Source organism: Chiloscyllium punctatum, chromosome 5, assembly GCF_047496795.1.
Source record: "Chiloscyllium punctatum isolate Juve2018m chromosome 5, sChiPun1.3, whole genome shotgun sequence".
In the NCBI taxonomy this organism is placed as follows: domain Eukaryota; kingdom Metazoa; phylum Chordata; class Chondrichthyes; order Orectolobiformes; family Hemiscylliidae; genus Chiloscyllium; species Chiloscyllium punctatum.
The window spans coordinates 135,766,217-135,787,451 of NC_092743.1; the positions used below are offsets into that span (position 1 = coordinate 135,766,217).

At 36.7% G+C, this 21,235-nt stretch overlaps 1 protein-coding gene across 10 annotated transcripts in view; it reads left to right on the top strand.

Moving 5' to 3' along the window:
- The first annotated feature begins 1,455 nt into the window (after positions 1-1,455).
- Positions 1,456-21,235, top strand: part of eya1 (EYA transcriptional coactivator and phosphatase 1) — a 219,110-nt gene continuing 199,330 nt past the window's right edge. For 3 of the 10 annotated variants that reach the window (XR_011960742.1, XM_072571412.1, XM_072571416.1), the window contains exons 1-3: positions 3,197-3,537; positions 18,532-18,584; positions 20,427-20,554. Coding sequence is in view for 8 of the 10 variants with exons in the window: in XM_072571412.1 (XP_072427513.1) it covers positions 20,431-20,554 (124 nt within the window). In the remaining 2 variants the exon portion in view is untranslated. Of the gene's footprint in view, positions 1,647-3,194; positions 3,538-18,531; positions 18,585-20,426; positions 20,555-21,235 lie in introns of those variants that run through there. The other 7 variants (XM_072571413.1, XM_072571420.1, XM_072571417.1 and 4 more) reach the window with 7 other exon arrangements.

Consider the following 21,235-nt stretch of genomic DNA (forward strand, 5'->3'; position numbering starts at 1 on the left):
CTTGTTAAGTAAAGTAATTTAGAGTAATAGAGTCATAGAGATGAACAGCACAGAAACAGACCCTTCGGTCCAATTCGTCCATGTCAAGCAGATATCCCAATCTAGTCACACCTGCCAGCACCCGGCCCATATCCCTCCAAACTCTTCCTATCCATATAGCCATCCAGATGCTCTTTAAGTGTTGTAATCGTACCAGCCTCCATCAATTCCTCTGGCAGCTCATTCCATACACGTACCACCCTCTGCATGAAAGAGTTGCCCCTTAGGTCTCTTTTAAATCTTTTCCCTCTCAGTCTAAACCAATGCCCTCTGGTTCTGGACTCCCCACACCAGGGAAAAGACCTTGTTTTGTTTATCCTATCCTTGCCTGTCATGATTTTATAAACTTCTATAGGGTCACCCCTCAGCCTTTGATGCTCCAGGGAAAACAGCCCTAGCCTATTCAACCTCTCCCTATTGCTAATTTGATCTATAAAATATGGCTTTTGTTAATATTAAGCCAGTTTGCCGTGAAGCAAGTTTGCATGGTAATGTGTTGGCATTGAATGAGGAAAATTAACAAGTGCTCAGCTGGCAGGAGTTGTATAAGCGTTATCATTGAAAAACAAAATAGTCAGATGCCTAGATGCTTATGGTCCCTGAAAAACAACTGACTAGGTTTTTTGGGGGGTGGGGGGGTGTGGGCGCACAGGGTGGAGAAGGTGAAGGGAGTTGGATCATTCTTTATTTTATTGACAGTGATGTCTTTACCTAGCCTGCCTGTGGAACTTAATCGTCTATGGATTGAGTTACCAGCCCTTTGAAACAAGGATGGGTTTTGACCTTGAGACCAAAGAGACATCAAGCGTTGCAACGATTTTGTTCTCTTACTTTTTTTGTTTTCTTTACTTGCTGAGCAATGTTAATTCTGTTTGAACAAAGAACATAAAAGTAGGTTAACGCTGCTATTATTGTAATTAGCATACATTAATAAAATCAAACAAATGTGCAATTCTAATTTAAGGTTCACTTGTTTCCTTGCCTCCTTTGATTTTAAAAGTGATGAGACTCATAATATCAGAAGTCATCCAATTTGTTAAAGTATTCCCTTTTATCAGAACTTTTCGTAATTCAGCACAATTTAATATAAATAATCTAATGGCAAATGCATTTTTTGATGGTTGTCTTGTTGTTTTGATCAGAAACACAAATTTTGAACAAATTCTGCTTTTTCAGAAAGACTTTTTCTGCAGAAGAACATTTTCCAAGCCTTCTTTTTTTTAACTTGAACCAAGTGAAAGCTCAACTTTACCACGTAGCAACCCAACCAAATCGTGGCAGCGGCAATGATTTTGAACCGCAAAGCAGGGCTGTCTCTTAACAGAGATTTCCATTTCAAAGCACCAGGTCTCTAGCTTCAACCTGGTTGACCATATATGGCTAGGTGAGTATCCCAGAATGCCTTAGCTGCACAGAAGCAAAACAAAATCTTAGGTGTGTGTAACTTAGAGGGAACTTACTAAACATTCCAATATTCTAAGATCGGTAGTGTGTTTACTCAGCAAGCACACAGAAGCGGGTGTCACTTTGGGAAGGTACATTAGCAGGAACTGGACTAACGTGTGACAATTACACCCTTGTTGCTATATTCATAAGTTGTGTGAAAGGTAAGTGTTGGACTGGCAGCTCTCAGCATAATGTGATTTTCTAATTCATTTGTATTAAGCTCCAGTTGTTTTTAATTTGGTGCTATTCAACTCAGTATTGCTGTATATATTATGTCATGCACAAAGTGCGATCGAGAATGGCATTTCGTATCAGAATTGTTTGTGACTCGTCTGATTTTTCACTTTGTTCACAGAACCTCAGTAGCACATGTAACATCAATATTGTGACGGCACTTACTTTGTTTGCAACTTTACACTCTGGCGTTTGGAAGTTTACTCAGAGAGAGAGAGAAAAAACAGTGCCCTGCGTTTGCTTAGAGCTGTGCATTAATTACGCAGAAGGGAAGACTTTATTGTGTTTTTGTTTTAAATATATACGATCTTACATTGGGAGGGGATAACTGAGCAACATATAAAATTTGAAAAAGGCACAATTAAACGGTTATGCAAGCGCACATTTCAAACCATGAAATAGTTTAATTTAAGGTAGAGATATCAGAAGTGTTATAGTGTGTGAAAAGTTCTCACTTTGTTTATCGTTTCATAAAAACAGTTGGAAATGTAATATCTTAAACAGCTAAGAATAAGGAAATAATTCATGGGATTTAAAAACGGTATACTACTACCTTTATTTCCTTACAGATATATTTTGGATTTCAATGTATATTGGAAAAAAATAACACACTAAATATTGCAAAGCAGTTTTTAAAAATTTTCACGACTTAATCATTTCTTCAACAAAAATGTAATAAGTCGGTATTTACTGGTACAGGAACATCGTTTAGTTAATCATTTGGTGGTGCGTTCTATGTTTATTTCAAAATGAGCTGATAATGTTGAAACCAAAACGCTGTAGATCTCAAATGTTTTGTGTCACCAGAGATAATGTATTGCACTTATACATTGCAAATATATATGTAGTGCATGTATAGAGAGAGAAAATATTTTGCAATATTTGTCCAGCATTCTTTTGCTTGGAAAATACATCCATAAATTGTATTTTATGTGAATGTGATTTAAAAATGTTCCCTCATAGTATTTTGGCCTAAATTAGTAAGTAAACATATTTGCATACAGGCCTGTGAGAATGCCAAATTGCTTTCTTCATTGTTATGTTTTGACAGATCTGGTAAAACTGTGTGGAAAGTTCCAGTAGCTTTCAGTAAATACTGGACAAACATGTGCTTGCTGCCTGTTGCTGAAATACTTGAGTTAGGTCAGACACGCAGCTGTTTATTCAAAAACTGCAGACCTGTTCATTTACATAATGAATTTATTTAAGCTACTAAAAGGGACTGGGATAACACTGTGCTGATTTCTATTGTTTCATTTAAACCAGTGGAACTGGATGCAGGGGAAAAGCTGTGGTTTGCATTACAAAAACAAAAAGCCCGGAGGCAGCTTGGGCAGAACCACAAGACTGAGCAAACAAATAGGAAGGATGAAGCTTTTGCCATTTCTTTGTCTGTGGATCAGTGATATTATCTGCTGCTGTTTAATGGGAAAAGGTACATTGCTTAGAGCACTGACTTAAGTGAGGGTTGGTGCTGCAGTTTGCTGGTAGCTGTGTACTCCCAAGTGTCATTTCCGATTCTAAGTCTTCCTGTCAAAGTCCACTGTGGGTTTTTTTTCCCCCTCTTTGTAGAAACTGCTAAACTCAGACATTCCCCAGTCAGAGTCTGCAGTGGTGACTGGAGTGCACTAACCCAGCTCTGCTCCAACCTTCTCAACTGCTACTATGTTATTTGCATATAACTTGGACAATTCGTGCATTGAGTACAGAGTTTCACATTATTTGGGAAAAGGATTACACTGGGAAATGGTGGTTTATTGAATTCAGAAGCTTGAAGGGCATCTAGAAGAGTTCGGGAGGATTTGCATTTAAGCTGCTGTAAGTACAAGTCTAAATCAATGAAATTGCATTGGACTGCCAGCAGTTGTCCAATTCTGAGGCATTAGTAACCCTTCTCTGTATTTGCCCTGGAGACTTAGTAAAGAAAGGCCTAGCTTATGTTTTAAATGGTACAGTTTTTGTACATAATAAGGTTTAATAATAATAATTAATCAATAATTATGTGCGCGCAGAGTGAATACCCTTAAATGTAGAGCGACTATTACATTAATTTGTAGAAATATGGTTTAATTTAATATTGACATAACATGCCTGTTACTTCCATTCATTGCTAAGGTTCATTTCCACACATTTCTTCTCAACTTCTGAATTTAAATGGCACCCCAGAGCAGGTGAACGTAGCCTTTTTTGGGGAGTTGTCATACTGATTTGCTGTCGATGTTTTCATTTATGATTAATAATATGATGAGGGGAAAAATGTTTGATATCTTGCCTTTGACATATGCTCCCTTAAATATACACAATGATCCATAAAAGTATATTTCTCAATGAAAATGAGTGTTATAAATTTGAAACTGAAGAATTTCAATGACCTTGTCAACCCTGCAAATCCCTTAATAAGTTTAAAGTTTTCTTGCACAAAGCAAAATACTAAATCCCCATAGAGGCTATTTCAGAGCAGAATAAATAGTGTCCTAAATTAAACCATTTCCATTTAATAGGGTGTCATTATGCTGAACATATGTCAAAAATGCTCACAAATAAATTGAATTTGTTTTTTACGTATGTTTGTGTCGCAATGTAACTTCTGATATAGTACATTCTATGGGCTATGTTTCGATTTGGTAGGAATTGCATAAACATGAAACATTAAAATTTTATTGTATTATTAATAAGTAGATTTAGTTACAATTTCTTTAAGTCATAAGCTATCATCACCATTCTTTTTGACTGTTGCTTTGTTAGTTTTGCAGCTTGATATTATACCATTTGTCGATGTTCTTTGAAAGGTATCTTTATTTGTATGGATTAAGTTTCCCTTAATGTACTGTTTATTTCGTATTTTTCAGTAGAACTCTTTAAATGCATTTGTCACATTCACCATGTTTTTGTCTTGAAATGATGGAGACATAATCTCAGTTTGTATAGCCAACTGTAAATTTATGTGAGCATGAGAAAAAAAAAACAAATTAAAGCAAACATTCTTTTATAATGGGGCAGATTTGAAGGAAAGAGGTGCTACCCGCTGCAAGAGTAAATATTGTCAGATTCACTTTAAAAGTGAAAGTCAAAAAGTATTGTGAATGATTGTTGGTTATATTCGAAATGTTGCCTTTTCTTAAAAAAAAATGCGATGCCAAACAAGTATAAAAATAATAACTAACATTAAGCTAGATAATTTGTTTGATTTATATTTCTGTGTTGTAATCTGCCTAGCAGTGTACGTTTGATAAATATTTGGCATAAAACGATACACTGTAATTGCAAACTGTAGTCCCATAAAAGCTAATAATTAAGGCAAGGTTTTGTTTCAGATATATATATTTGCACTTCATCCCTCAGGTGGCTTATGCAAATCTCCTTAAATGTGAGAATATTTTTGCAAACGGATATCAAAGACTGTAAGGTCCTCATGTGGCAGCCTTAGAAGTAATAAATGGTTTAGATTCGTGGCAAAAAAATTACTGGCAGCTGGATGTGTAGAGGTGCTAGCACCCTGTGGTGCCCTGACTGCTGTTAAGGGTTAGAATTAATTTACTCCTTCTGTCCAGATTCCTTAAAATCTACTTGGAAAGTGATTTATAAGAGTGAATGTTTGCATTCAGGTGTCGTTTTATACCTTAATATTTTACTCTTCTGACATGCAAACTTTGATAGTTCATATGTACATGAAAACACTGAAGGAAATTTTGCTAGAAGTAAATTATATGCATACTCGTTGAAAAATTCTCAATAAAGGTGTTTCTTAATCATTGTAGTATACTAGATGCTAATAAATAATCTTTTGAGAAGCTGAACCTCATATGTGACTAAAATTCAGAAACCTTACCTTATTCATATTATTCAAAACTGAAATGTCTGGGTATTTAATATTTTATGTTGTATTTTACTTGTAAATTGAAATTACTTGTAGATTTTTGGAGTTTAAACACAAAGCGAAAGAATACCTTCTCATTTTCTCCCGGCTCTGCGGTAGGGAAAATGTGATAAAATGTCTATCTTAAACCTTGTTTGATCATCTCTCAAAGCGTTTCCCTTCTGGAAATAATTTCTGGGGTTGAAGAGCACAGCATTAACAGATTTAATGTAGCAATTCAGGCAGATGGCTAAAACAGTATGTCAGATTCAACAAAACAAAAGAAACAAATTGGAAATGTTCATGGCTGTGGGTCTACAGCAAATTACTATTTAAAGAGAAATGATACTTTAATTAAAATAATTGCAACTGAGCTAATGAATTGTTTATTTTACAAATGTTGTTTATTCTGTCTTGTGGCTGCATTAGGCTTTTGAGTTTTTTTGTGAGAGAAGGTACTTCATTCATTTCAGTTAATATTTACTGTTTTTGTAATGTTGCAATATGTTTTTAGTTTAATGTTTAAACATGAAGAAAATGTATTGAAAACAACTTGCTTTTATTTCCTATTTTATATATGAAGTGATCAAATGGAAAAAAAGAAACCTTTAATCTATTAACCAATACTTGGTTATAAATATCCTGATTGCTTAGTTTTTTTCAACATCTTCAAAATATTTGATACATTTTGAGCTATAAATTTTGTTTTGATCTAAATTGTACCTAACAAAATACAGTAATTTTATGTTTCATCATTTTATCAAATTACATTCAAATTGCGTCTCGTTTTAAAATGAATTCTCCGAGGATATATTTTTCTTGGTTATTGTGGAAATTCAGGTGGGTTTTGAAGTTTAGTTACTTAGAAGTGCTGTAAACTGATCTTTTCAAAATTTTGACTTTTATTTTTTACTGCATTGGAAGAAGTACAATTTCAGCAAGATGTGTGCATCAATAATCAAGCACAAATAATGTAGAGATATTTGGATTCGAATAAATGAATCAGGTCAAAGTATCCATGGATATTGTTATCCCTCTATATCTTTTACTCACTAACATATTTTATTAAAACCAATACTGTTTATTTCCAATTGCTATGTTACTATAACTTATCAGAATTTAAACAATTAAGTAAATCAGAAGAAAATTGTAATGTGGAAAACTGAAGGTGTAGAATCTGTGCCGAAAAGCCATTTTTATTATCCAGATAGTAAAACATCACATTCAGAAATAAAACGGGACCATCATAAGGACATGTATGATTATAGACTTGAATGAATTTGGATGTAATTTAGGACAAAAATATTGAAACTGAACAATTTTTTTAATGACAATAACTTCAATTAAATAATGGATAGAAATAATTGTGTTGCTGCCCCAACCAAAACATCATGAAGTGTAATAATACTAAGTTGACAAAGAACAATGTCAATGTAATGTAAAAGCAAGTTACTAAAACTTGATATACGTTCATATTATCATCATAGTTCTCTTGGTTTGCAAGAATATTTTGAATATTTGAACCTTCTGCAATATTATACCTCTTTTGAAGCACTTTGAGATATTTGTCCAAATTAAAGATACTGCGTAATTGCAATTTGCAGTTTTTATGCCAGCAAATTCAGGAGAATTCTTTTAAATGTATTATGTTCTCATTTAAATTCCAAAACCAATCAAAATTCCATGCGAACCTTCATACTGATTATTGCATCCTGTATGTTGAAGCACCATTCTGTATAGAAGCTTACACTTGTAAACTCTTAGTGTTTATTAGTTCTATTAGTGAAACTAATTCCTTATCAGAAAAAAAGCAGGAGATTAAAATATTACCATGATGAATAGGATCTCTCTAAATTAAGTTCATCACAGGTGTTAGGCCTTGGTAAGTTAAACCATCTGGAATACTAACGCATTCCAGTTAAATGACCCACTGTCTATATTCTGTTTTTATTGCAGTTTAATAAAAAAAATCTTTGTTTTGATAGTCTAATATATTTAAAAGTAAAATTACCAAGCAGAGCGAAACACTTAAAAAAAAGTATAAACAGGGCTGTAAGAGTTGCTTTGTTGAATTGATGGCACTTAGAATGCTTCATCTCCTCCGGCTTTGTACTGAAAACATCAAAGAGTTACTGGGTTCGGGTTGAATTGAAATGCACATCAAAGATGCTGAATGCAGGGTTTTTAGACAATACTCTGTTAGCAAAGGATAGATTTCTTTGTGCTTTAGAGCCAAAAGTTTCGACTCACCTGGGCCATATCACCTGCTAGCAATTTGTATTCATTATTGCAGAAGGACTAGTGTCACTAGATGTAGCTCATACCTTTACATTGTTAATATGTGTTGTGATATAGTGAAAGTTCTTAATTAAGTACAGAAACTTACTTAAGTCAGGCAATTCCATTGGATCTTCACAGTAAGCATCATAAAATATGTATTATGATACAGTTAGAATGTTTTTTATAAAGTCACATTTTTAGGGGAATCATAGAAACACTATTTTCTCATTTTATAAATGCAGTTTTACAAATGCCTCTGTAATTGAATGAAATGAAATCACCACTGGTTTACTGGCACAAAGTTGTTGCTACATTTTTCATCTTACTAATGATAAGTAAAACAAATTAGCCAAAACAAAACTATTCTCATTCTTTTCACTGGGCTAAACGATGTCTTAATCAATATAAATGATGAATATTTTGTTCATCCTGCTGTGGAATGTCCAAAATTTCCTCTAAAGACAAAAGGGAAATTGGGTCAAACTTGATATTCCAGTAATGAGCAGGCTTTCCAGTACAATAGTTCTTCTATTCATTGTACAGCTGAAGGTGTGGAACATAGGAACAGGCAGAGGCCATTCAGCCCTTTGAGTCTGCTCCGCCATTCAATGAGATCATGGCTGGTCTGTGGCTTAACTCTCTATACCTGCCTTTGGCAAATATCACTTAATACCTTTGCTTAACAAAAAATTATCTACCTCAGATTTAAAACCACCAACTAATTTGGCATCAACTGCCATTTATGGAAGATAATTTCAAACCTCTATCATTAGAAAGAAGTGCTTTCTAATGTCTCAACTGAATGATTTGGTCCTCATTCTCAGACTGGGTCTCTTTGACTAGAAATAGTTCTACAGTAGTTGCTGGACTTCTGTCATGTGATCAATAGATATTATGCCTTGATTTATTGTCAATAAGAACTGTAATAAATTTACATTCACATTTTGTCATGCTGCCTTTACTAATACCATATTGGAACTTCAAAATGATAGAATCATAAAATCCCTTCAGCATAGAAACAAGTCATTTGGCCCATAGAGTCCACACTGATCCTCTGAAGAACATCTCACCCAGACACAAACCAGAGCCCTATCCCTGTAACCCTGCATTTCCCATGGCTAATCCACCTACCCTGCCTATGTCTGGACACTATGGGCAATGTAGCACGGCCAATCCACCTAACCTGCACATCTTTGGACTGTGGGAGGAAACCGGAGCACCCAGAGGCAACCCACGCAGACATGGGGAGAACGTGCAAACTCCAAACAGACAGTCACCCAAGGGTGGAATCGAACCCGGGTCCCTGGCACTGCGAGGTAGCAGTTCTAACCACAGAGCCCTATGAATGTTAAGTGGCAATACTTTGTAGTTCTAAAATACTGACGACTGTATTACATTGTCTTTACTATAAAATAATTTTATTAGAGCTGTAATACAGTTTGACTTGAGAACAGTATAATGAGGAAAATCTGCAGTACCTCTAACATAACAGTGGAGTCTATAATTCAAGAATGCTGAGGAAGCACTTTTAACAGTTTACAGCAATTGTGAAGAGATCAATTGCAATTTTTTTGAATAGTAAGAAATATTATTCCATGTAACCTGGTGACCCTTAACCTTGAAGCAGAACCAACAGAAAAGAAGTTAAAATGCAGAAGCCTCTTGGCCGATAACTGAGAAGACAAACAAAGAGGAGATAGGAAAACTAACAATCCGTTCCACATGACAGACAGAGAGAGAAAACAGGCAGATACAGAAAGAGGAACACACTGAACTGTTGTGAGGAAATGGGTCTGTTTTCTGTGTTTGACAGAAAAGGATAAATAAGTTCTTAGAGACACTATGTGTTGACTAAAAAGGACTAAAAGTTGGGAAACTGTGTGAATAGTTGAGATGCTAACGAGCATGGTTTCTTTTATCCCAGAAGTGCCAAATTGAATACCATGGTATTGTTGGTTGGTTGAGAAAGAACTTTGGAAAGCTACACCATCAGGCTGTCATGATATGAGGAAGAGAGACATCAGAGAAGTTTGTCGTGTTGTTGATAATCCTACCTGTGAATCTCGAGCCGAAAGCTTCTATCAGATAAAAATCTTTCCTGTTGTGGAACTGTGGAGTTACACAATGCCAAGTGTGTGGGAAATGATGTGGGTGATGGTGGTTATTTGAGTGGTATCAATGTTGGATTGACTACTTGAAATGAAATTTACCTTTTTTATGTAAAGTATCACTTGCCTATTAATTCACATTTAATTCATATTGGTTCTGAGTCATTTAAAGCAGATGTTACAAGAAATGAACTCTTTTGGATAATTTCTTCATTTGGAGTTCATTCAGTAATTCTGGCTATTTTAGTTTCTCATTTCCCCCATGGCGATTGTAACAAACTAATTACTCGATTTTACACAACCAAAGTATAACTCCTTTTTGCCAAATTATGTTTGGTTTGATTGAGTAAAAATTGCAGTCAGTTAATAAGTAAAGTGATGACAAGGCTTAACTAACTTTAATTATTTGCAGCTAAATTTAATATTGTTTACTCTTTATTCTTATTCAATTCATTCAAATGTACAATTTACAATTAGAGTCATAGAGTCATACAGCTTAGAAACAGACACTTTAACATTGCGATTTTTAAAAATCAGTATCTGCCCTTGAAATAGGACATTCACTCAGTGAACAAATGATTAATAAGCAGATTATTTATGAAAGTAATTAGCCTGCATTTTACCTTGCTGCTAGTTTTTTTTAGTTGCATTGTTACAAAATGTGCTGAGCTAGTCATAGCATAATTCATAATTTTGAACCTGCATTTATCTATTTTTGTCGAATTGAAAACTGACAATTAGGTCTCAGTTTATCTCAATTTTTCCTTTATTAGACAGGAATAAGGATGTATTTTAAGTCAAATTAAGAAAGTAAATGGGTATCTCAGTCTGTGATTTCCTCCAATAGTTCTTTGGCAGACTTCCATACTGTGAGAGGATGATTTACAACTTGGTGATCAATGCCATATTAAAAATTGCCCGTATGGCTGAGGAACTGCACTGTGGCAAGGCAATCACTGCTGAGCATAACGCTTGGGAGCAGAAGTGGACCATTCAGCCCATTGAATCTGTTCCACAATTCAATAACATCGTGACTGATCTGATAATCTACAACTCCACTCTCCAGCCTTTTCCCCGTTGTCCCTTCATTCCCTTACTGATTAAAATTTGGTCTATCTTGGACTTGAATATGCTGTAGATACTCGAGTAAAAGTCAATCTCATGTAAAAGTTGACCCCCTATTTGTGGATAAAGCATCTATAATTTTCCATATATCTCATGTAAAAGTTGACTCTAATTCTTCACCGATAACAGATCAACAGTTGTGAGGCAAGGTATTAACCTGTACATAAAAGTTATGGCTACAGTGATCAGTGAGACTGTATGAGAGTCAAATGTCTGATAACTTTTTTTTATCAGAAGTAAAAGCTTAAAATGTTTGAGTGAGAAATTAAAACAACAGTAGATGAGAGAAAACTGAGGGAAATGTTCGAATTTGGCACAACAGTTTAAGACGGATCAGGTCAGAGTCAGGTGAAAGCCTCCCTTTGTGTGCAGCTCAGCTGAGCACAGTTCCCCATAGCACTTGTATTTTGGACTGGAGCATGAATTGCACCCCCTCAAAAGTAGTATCCATGTAATAGTCAACCCCATAAATTTAACCTTAATAAAAGTCTAAAAACATTCAACTTTTACCTGAGTATATATGGTTCTTATCAACCCATCCACCACAGCCCTCTGCAGTTTGGGATTACAAACATTCACAACCCTCTGACAGAAGAAATTCCTCCTCTTCTCTGACTGAACTAGGAGACTCTCTCATTCTGAGATGATGCCTTCTGGTCCTAGTCTGTCCTGCAGAGGGAAAGAACCTTTCCACATCTACACTGTCCAATCCTATAAGGATCTTGTATGTTTCAATAAGGTCACTTGCCATTCTTCTGTATTCCAGTGGGTACAGTCCCAACCTACTCAATCTCTTCTCATGAGACAGTCCCTCCATATTGAGGATCAGCCCAGTGAACCTTATCTGGACTGTTTCCACTATCAATGTATCTTCCCTTCAAGACAAAGGATGCAAAACCATGCACATGATTCCAGCTGTGGTCTGACTAGTGCCTTGTGTAGCTTTAGCAAAACTTTGCTACTTTTATACTCTATTCCCTTTGAAATAAAGGCTAATATTCTATTTGCCTTCATTATGACTTGGAGGTGCTGGTGTTGGACTGGGGTGGATAATGTTAAAAACTCACACCTGATTTCCTCGCACAGTCCAAAGATGTGCAGGTCCGGTGAAGTGGCCATGCTAAATTGCCCTTTAGTCAGAGGGAAATGGGTCTGGATGGGTTACTCTTCGGAGGGTCGGTATGGACTTGTGGGGCCAAAGGGCCTGTTTCCACACTGTAGGGAATCTAACCTAATCTAAAAAAACAGGTTATAGTCCAACAGGTTTATCTGTTGGACTATAACCTGTTAGACTAGAACCTGGTGTTGTGTGATTTTTAACTTTGCCTTCATTATGACCTGCTGAACTTGAATGCTAGCTTTTTTTGTGGCTTTTTTGTGCATGGATGAGGACTCCCAATTCTTCCGTAACGTACTGCGGTGTGTCTCAATTTAAATAACATTCAGCTTATCTATTCTATTCCACCAAAGCGCATGACCTCACATTTCTCCTCCTTGTCTTCATTTGCCAGGTTTTTGAATACTGCTGCTTAGGTAACCTGTTTATCTCTGAGGATCTGTGTCATCCTCAACACGTGCCTTCCCACCTATTTTATTAAAGATCACACAACACCAGCTTATAGTCCAACAGGTTTACTTGGAAGCACTAGCTTTCAGAGCACTGCTCCTTCATCAGGTCGCTATTTAATACGACATATTGAACAGACCTAGACTGCTGTTAGGTAAAGTATCTCAGTTGTATGACACTATGATTGCTGGGTTGACATGACACCAGTTGTTAAAGTTCACTTGTGAATGTAACTTTAGAAAAGGTCTGCGAGTTACATATGAAAGATAAATGCATTAAGGATAAAAGGGTAATTAGGGAGACAATAGTGCTCTTCAAAGATTCTGTGTGGAGTCGCAGGAGATGGGGCAGATACTAAACGAGTATTTTGCATCAGTATTTACTGTGGAAAAGGACATGGAAGATATAGAATGTAGGGAAATAGATGGTGACATCTTGAAAAATGTCCATATTGCAGAGAAGGAAGTGCTGGATGTCTTGAAATGCATAAAGTGGATAAGTCCCCAGGACCTGATCAGGTGTACCCTAGAACTCTGTGGGAAGCTAGAGAAGTGATTGCTGGGCCTCGTGCTGAGATATTTGTATCATCAGTAGTCACAGGTGAGGTGCCGGAAGACTGGCGGTTGGCTAACGTGGTACCAATGTTTAAGAAAGGTGGTAAGGACAAGCCAGGGAACTGTAGACCAGTGAGCCTGACGTCAGTGGTGGACAAGTTGTGGGAGGGAATCTTGAGGGACACGATGTACATGTATTTGGAAAGGCAAGGACTGATTAGGGATAGTCAACATGGCTTTATGAATGGGAAATCATGTCTCACAAACTTGATTGTTACTTCTTCAAAAAACTCAAAGAGGACTGATGAGGGCAGAGTGGTAGATGTGATCTATATGGACTTCAGTAAGGCGTTCGACCAGGTTCCCCATGGGTGACTGGTGAGCAAGGTTAGATCTCATGGAATACCGGGTTTAACTAGCCATTTGGATACAGAATTGGCTGAAAGGTAGAAGACAGAGGGTGGTGGTGGAGGGTTGTTTTTCAGGCTGGAGGCCTGTGACCAGTGGAGTGCCACAAGGATCGGTGCTGGATCCACTACTTTTCATCATTTATATAAATGATTTGGATGTGAGCATAAGAGGTATAGTTGTAAGTTTACAGATGACACCAAAATTGGAGGTGTAGTGAACAGCAAAGAAGGTTACCTCAGATTACAACAGGATTTTGATCAGATGGGCCAATGGGTTGAGAAGTGGCAGATGGAGTTTAATTTAGATAAATGTGAGGTGCTGCATTTTGGGAAAGCAAATCTTAGCAGGACTTATTGGTAAGGTGCCTAGGGAGTGTTGCTGAACAAAGAGACCTTGGAGTGCAGGATTATAGCTCCTTGAAAGTGGAGTCACAGGTAGATAAGATAGTGAAGAAGGCGTTTGGTATACTTTCCTTTATTGGTCAGAGTATTGAGTACAGGACATTGGTTAGGCCACTGTTGGAAAACTGTGTGCAGTTCTGGTCTCCTTTCTGTTGGAAAGATGTTGTGAAACTTGAAAGGGTTCAGAAAAGATTTACAAGGATGTTGCCAGGGTTGGAGGATTTGAGCTATAGGGAGAGGCTGAATAGGTTGGGGCTGTTTTCCCTGGAGCATCGGAGGCTGAGGGGTGGCCTTATAGAGCTTTATAAAATCATGAGGGGCATGGATAGGATAAGTAGACAAAGTCTTTTCCCTGGGTTCAGGGAGTCCAGAACTAGAGGGCATAGGTTTAGGGTGAGAGGGGAAAGATATAAAAGAGACCAAAGGGGCAACTTTTACACACAGAGGGTGGTACATGTATGGAATGAGCTGCCAGAGGAACTGGTGGAGGCTAGTACAATTGCAACATTTGAAAGGCATCTGGATGGGTATATGGGCTAGGTGCTTGCAGGTGGGACTAGATTGGGTTGGGATATCTGGTTGGCATGGACGTGTTGGACTGAAGGGTCTGTTTCCGTGCTGTCCATCTCTATGACTCTATAACTGGAATCAACATGTTCATTCTAAAAGATGAGAGACTTAACAAACAATCCAGGTCTCTTTCAATATATAATTTCAGTTGCAACACACTGTAAACGTTTGCTATAAATTCTGTGTCTTATGATCTTATACTCCATAACTACCTGATGAAGGAGCAGCGCTCCAAAAGCTAGTGCTTCCAAATAAACCTGTTGGACTATAACCTGGTGTTGTGTGATTTTAAACTTTGTCCACCCGAATTCAACAGCAGCACTTCCTCATCACAACTATTTTATGTCATCCACAAACTTGACTATAGTATATTCTGACTTGGAGGTGCTGGTGTTGGACTGGGATGTACGAAGTTAAAAAAAAAATCGCACAACAGGTTTATTTGGAAGCACTAGCTTTTGGAGTGCCGCTCCTTCATCAGATAGTGTACATTCTATTCGTTAGTCAGTCCTCTCTCCCTGTTAATATACTACCACCAACACCATGGGCTCTTATCTTATTAAGTAGCCTAATGTGTGATACCTTATCAAATGTATGGACAGAAGGCAAATTTACAGTTGTCATTAAAATAGGTGGAAAGTAAGTTGCAATATACAAATTTACCAATGGATATGCACAGGTTAGGTGAATAGGCAAAAATTTGGCAGAAGGTGGATAAATGTGAGGTTATCTATTTTGCTTGGAAGAATAGAAAGGGAATTTATTATCTAAATGGAAAGAAACTTCAGAGTGATTCAATGCAGAGGGATTTGGGTATCCTCAATCATAAATCACTGAAAGCTAGTAAGTAGATACACCAGGTATAGAAGGAAGGCAAATGGAATTTTGGCACTTACTGCTCAAGGAATAGAGTACAAAATTAGAAAAGTGTTGCTACAACTATATAAAGCATTAATGAGACTGTACATGGAGTATTGCATACAGTTCTCTTGTTAGAGGAGGGATGTAGTTGTATTGGAGGCAGTTCAGAGGAAGTTCACTAAATTGATTCCAGTGATGAGTGGTTCGACTTATGAAGAAAGATTGAACAGTTTAGGCTGATACTCCCTGGAGCTTGGAAGAATGAAAGGAGACCTATTTAAGGTATATAAAATCCTAAAGAGAATCGACAGAACAGAGGTAGAGAGGATGTTTCCTCTTGTGGGACAATCTGGAACGAGAGGTCATGGTTTAAGAATAAAGGGTAGCAGGTTTAAAATTGTGATGAGCAGAAATTACTTCTCTCAAAGGTGCATCTGTGGGGTATGAGCCGGGTGCTGGCAGGTGGGACTAGATTGGGTTGGGATATCTGGTCGGCATGGACAGGTTGGACCGAGGGGTCTGTTTCCATACATCTCTATGACTATGACTCTAAGTGCAGTGGGTGCTGGGACTGAGTAATTTTAAGGAAGAAATAGATTTTTAATTAGTAATAGGCTGAAGGGTTATGGAGAAGAGGCAGGAAAGTGGAGTTGAGACTGAGGTAAGATCAGGTATGAAGGTATTGAATCCTGCTCCTGGTTCTAATATTCTGAGAATTCAATATATGACATCCACCGCTTTCCCTTTATCCCCATTGTTATCTCATCAAAGCATTCTAGTAAGTTTCTCAAGCATTATTGCCCTTTTACGAAGCTGTGCTAACTCTGCTTGATCATATTATGCAACATTTGTATTAATAAATAAAGATTTGTTCAAAAACCAAATGATATTTATTTTGAAAAGATTATTTCCAAAAATTTAAATAAGGTTTGATTTGATTAGGAATTGTGAAAGCAGAATAGAGAGGGGTAGCTGATATGTATAATCTTTCAGGAACAGAGGACTAGGGTCTGTTTGGAGCTGAATCATTGAAAGGATCAGGGAATGTCGAGAGATCTGTTAATGAAGCATACGCCATCCTCAGCTTTATCCAAAGGGACAAAACACACAAAAGCAAGGAAGTTCCGTCAAAATTGATTTCACAGATGAGGAATTTCAGTCCTGTAGAAATATTGGGGAACATGAGCTTGTTTCCCGTTGAGAAAAAAAAAAGGTTAAGAAAGTATTTGTGAGGGTTATTCAGAATTATGAAGGATGGCTAAAGAAATAATAGTGACGTGAGGAGAAAATGTTTTCACACAGCGAGTTTTTAAGATCTGGAATGCACAGCCTGTGAGTGTGATGGAGGCAGGGTCAGATAGACTCGAAACGTCAGCTCTTTTCTCTCCTTACAGATGCTGCCAGACCTGCTGAGATTTTCCAGCATTTTCTTTTTTGGTTTCAGATTCCAGCATCCGCAGTAATTTGCTTTTATTAATGGTACCTCTGACAGTGCAGCATTCCCTCAGAACTTCATGGGAACAGAGGCTTTTTATCCTCCAATCTTGGAGAGTGAGTTGAATCCAATGAGCACTTTTAAGCTTTAATTCTGCAATATCTTCAGGATGGAAAATCCTGTAAACTTCATTTCAGTTCTTGCTGTGAAGGAACTTTGAAAACCTTTCCATCCACTGTACAATTTACAAGTCTGACTGTGACTTGTAGTTTAATTTTATTCGTTTATCTAATCAGCTCTGAAATTTCTTTACATTGAGATTGTTAACAAGACCTTTTGTGAAATAATTCTATCTGCGCTCATTTTTATAAGTGCATCTTCATCATGAATCTTCAACCAAGATCAGTAGCCATAATGGATGAAATGTTTGTTAATGCTTTTAGGAGGGTGTGCCCTCTGTAGTGTGTGCGTTAAAGATAAACCATACATTTTTAATGTTATTTTTCAATTGTACATACATATGAATACATGAATTAGGAATAGGAGTAAGCTATTTGGCCCCTTAAACCAGCTTGACCTTTTGATAATATCATGATTCATCAGATTATCGTCAGGAGTCTTGTCAGAATGGCTTCTAATGTTATCAGGAAAATCGCTAATATTTCCCAAAGAGCCTGCCCAGCCATTCCCAGATCATGGTTGATTATCTCCTCAGTGCTAGTCTTCCATCCAATCTCCACATCCCCAAATGTCATACATTTTCCTAAGAGGCTAAAACTGTACACAGCCCTGCAGATGTGAAGCCTTATACAAGTGTAGCACATGGTCCCTATCTTTATATTTCATTCCCCTTGCAGTAGACAATACTTTAAATGACTTGGATGGCAAATTATGGTTTACATGACATTTTAAAAACAGTAACGTTTCAGGAATTTTCTTCTCATTTCTCCAATAAAGAATCTTTAATTCTATGACACTATGCCACTCTGCCACTCTTTAATGGTTAACATTATTTGAACAATATCAGAAAATTGATTTGTAAAAGTTGTCTAATATCTGGGATACTTTGGTAATGAGTTTAGAAGAATGATTAAATCTGCGTTGTTTACATATAAAAGTGTAAAGTTTAATGGCTGCGATCTGAAATACAGTACAGTGCATCTGCATAGCTGATTAAATTAACTGACATTATCAATGACAGTTCTGGAGCTCAGGGAGGGAATAATGATGGTATTTGATTACGTGAGTGGAAGGTAAAAGATCTAAAGTTGCTAGAGGTGAAATGCTTCTGTTTAATAAGTCCATTTTCAGGCATCCCCTGCTTCCAGCCAGTTTTTGCTGCTTTACCTTCACAAAGCTCCTTTACATGTGTGACTGCAGGGAGGGTTAATCCAGTTTGCAGCTGTCTAACCAAGTGATGAATCACCTTCTCATCATTTGGCTGCTTTCCCTGTTATGGGGAGGAGAAAAGACCTGTAGGAGGAAATGGCACAAAAGATCAACTGAAAGACAATGTGATTCTCTGTTACAGAGTCTCTCCTTGCTGATAAAGGGGAAGAATGTTTTTTTTTCAAGCTATTGTTCGGGAATATGGTGAGCCGTAACACTTGAATAACAAGGAGCTGTTTTGTTCTTGACTGGCAGGTGAAAAAAAAATCTCGACCTGATTCCAATGTTTCAGATCCGCCAGGTTCCAGGTAAGAGCATTGTTGAAATTTTACCAAATGCGTTATGATTAAACATTGTCTGTGCTTGATCTATGCTACATTCAAAAATGTAAAACTTCTAACAATAATCTCACGAACAGACTTTATTTGAAATGCAAGTTTACACTAATTCCACAATACTTCTTATTTATGAATACTATAAAATTTACATTCCACTTCTGAATTATTACTCATTTTTGTGTGCTGATTGTGCAGAGTAGCGAAACAAATTTCAAATATTTCAAGGTTGAGTTTTAATATAACATTTGTGACACTAGATCCACAATTATTAATATCACAGGATTTTTAAAATACTTTTGGAGTTGAAAATTTGTACAGCTGTGATAAATCATTAGATTTTAAAATAATGTGCCCTTTAATGATCAAGTGCAGAGTGAATACTGAGAATCTTGCAGATATTTTGGATCATGTCTTGCTGATGATACAAATCTTCCAGTTCCACAAGCGATAATAAATTAAATAATCAGACAGTGCACTTACCTCAGACTAACCTGTTTAATTGATTTGGCTTTGAGAGAGATGTGGACTCAGTCAGAAATCAAATAGATACAAGAAATGTTTTTTAACCTTCTGTTTTCCTTGTGGTAACTGAAGTACTCCAAATTACTACAGCAGTCTAAATCATTTACAAACTGTATGGGTGTAAATTTTAATCCTTTTCAATAGGACGTGCTTAATATAATCCAAAAAGCAAACAAATCGGAAAGCATAATAACGTTTTAATGTTTTTCATGCTGTGAAGGAAACAAAGCAGCAATTAAGAGTTAAGAGCTGGAGTAAACATATGTATCAAGAATGCCTCATTCTCTGTCAGTTCAGTTTGCAATTCTCAAGTTGGGTGGAGCGTTGGATGGCTGATTCAAACTAAAGTTGTGTATCATTTTTGGGAGATGTCTTATTGCTCCAAAAATTTTACATCATGTTGATAATGTTAACATGAGATTTAAATCACCATCAAATAATTACAAAGGATTGTTTGATAACATCAATAAATTGAGAATTTATACTAGTTTGATGCTCTGCATTTAATCTAATGTTGAAGAAAGTTAATTACGACAAAGGCAGTTGGTGACATTTCTGTCAAGTTGTGCATGGTCGCAATTTTAATTAAATTGTTTTGAGTTTTGTCACTGTTAAAAGATGGCATTTCTGAAATGCTGATTACTAGATATGGTAGTAATGTTTAAACACTAGTTCTGTTTTTTTATATTATCTTCTAAAGAGGATTTTTTGATGCAAAGTGTTTTGGTTGTGCAGCATATTATATCTCTGATCACCTACCCAGCAGTTAAAAACCATACATTTTCAGATTTGAGATTTTTTAAAAAAAAATGTTCCATAAAAGTTAATTTTTTTGGTGCATTCTCCATGGCAACATCTGTATTAATCAGCATGCACCTCTAACTAGCAGCACTCTTCTCAAAAAAAAAATACAAATACTGTTCTCCTTTACATTGGTAAACTTCTGAATGTCCTCATGAATGCAAGCTTCAACAAAATCTAACCTTTCTAACCAATATTTGGGTTGGAGTGGATGACTGCCAAAGATAAATGAGTGCACTTTTCTCAAAACAAGTTCTGAATGATTTAAATCTGCCTGGTCTTTAAGACTAGAAGTAGGAATAGAGATAGGGCAGTTTGCCCCTTCTGAAGACTGTACAGCCATTCAATTAAGCCATGACTGAGCTGACAGTGGCCTAACGCTGCCTGCTCTTCCCATAACCCTTGGCCCCTTATAGAGATCAAAATGAAAAGGCGTGTACTTTTAAAAATATTTTTCATAAAGAAACAAGGATTATTTCTTGTTGGTAGGTCTATGGAAATGCAGGATCTAGCGAGTCCACACGGGCGCCTGAGTGGAAATAGTGAATCTCCCAATAGTCCCAAACTTGACAACTCCTGCATCAATAATAATTCCATGACACCAAATGGCACTGAAGGTAAGCCCTTGATTTTCTCATTTTATTTGGTGCAGTATTGAAAGAAATTAGGCTACTGTGCTTTTTCTCCCCCGTACATTGTTTTGCCTTTCAAACTCCAGCTCGAACATTCGCTGTTTCCTCCAACATATTTGAAAATATCGTTCTTAATCTTTGAAGTACCTCTTTAGAAGGCTGTTATAACCAGGTGAAATACATCCTCCAGATCTTACATTAGGTGGGGACATAAATCTTGTGACACACAGCAAGTTTAATCAGGCAGGCAAAAGTGAGGACTGCAGATGCTGGAGATCAGAGTCTGGATTAGAGTCGTACTGGAAAAGCACAGCATGTCAGGCAGCTTCTGAGGAACAGGGAAAAAATGACATTTCAGGCAAAAGCCCTTCATCAGCAAGTTTAATCAGACAGACTAATGAAAGGAAGGCTAAAGTGAGAATATTGCTCTGATTATTAGTCAATTGAATTGAATTTATTGTCATGTGTACTGAGGCACAGTGAAAAGCTTTGTCTTGTGAGCAATACAGGCTGACCAGAGTTAAGTAGCATAGATAATTAAATAATATGTAAACAGTAGCAAAAACAAAAAGCACAGGTACAGACGAATGTTAAGAGTTTGAGAGTCCATTCAGTATTAATAGGAACAAATGCCGACTCATCGAGAAGTGGCAGATGGAGTTTAAT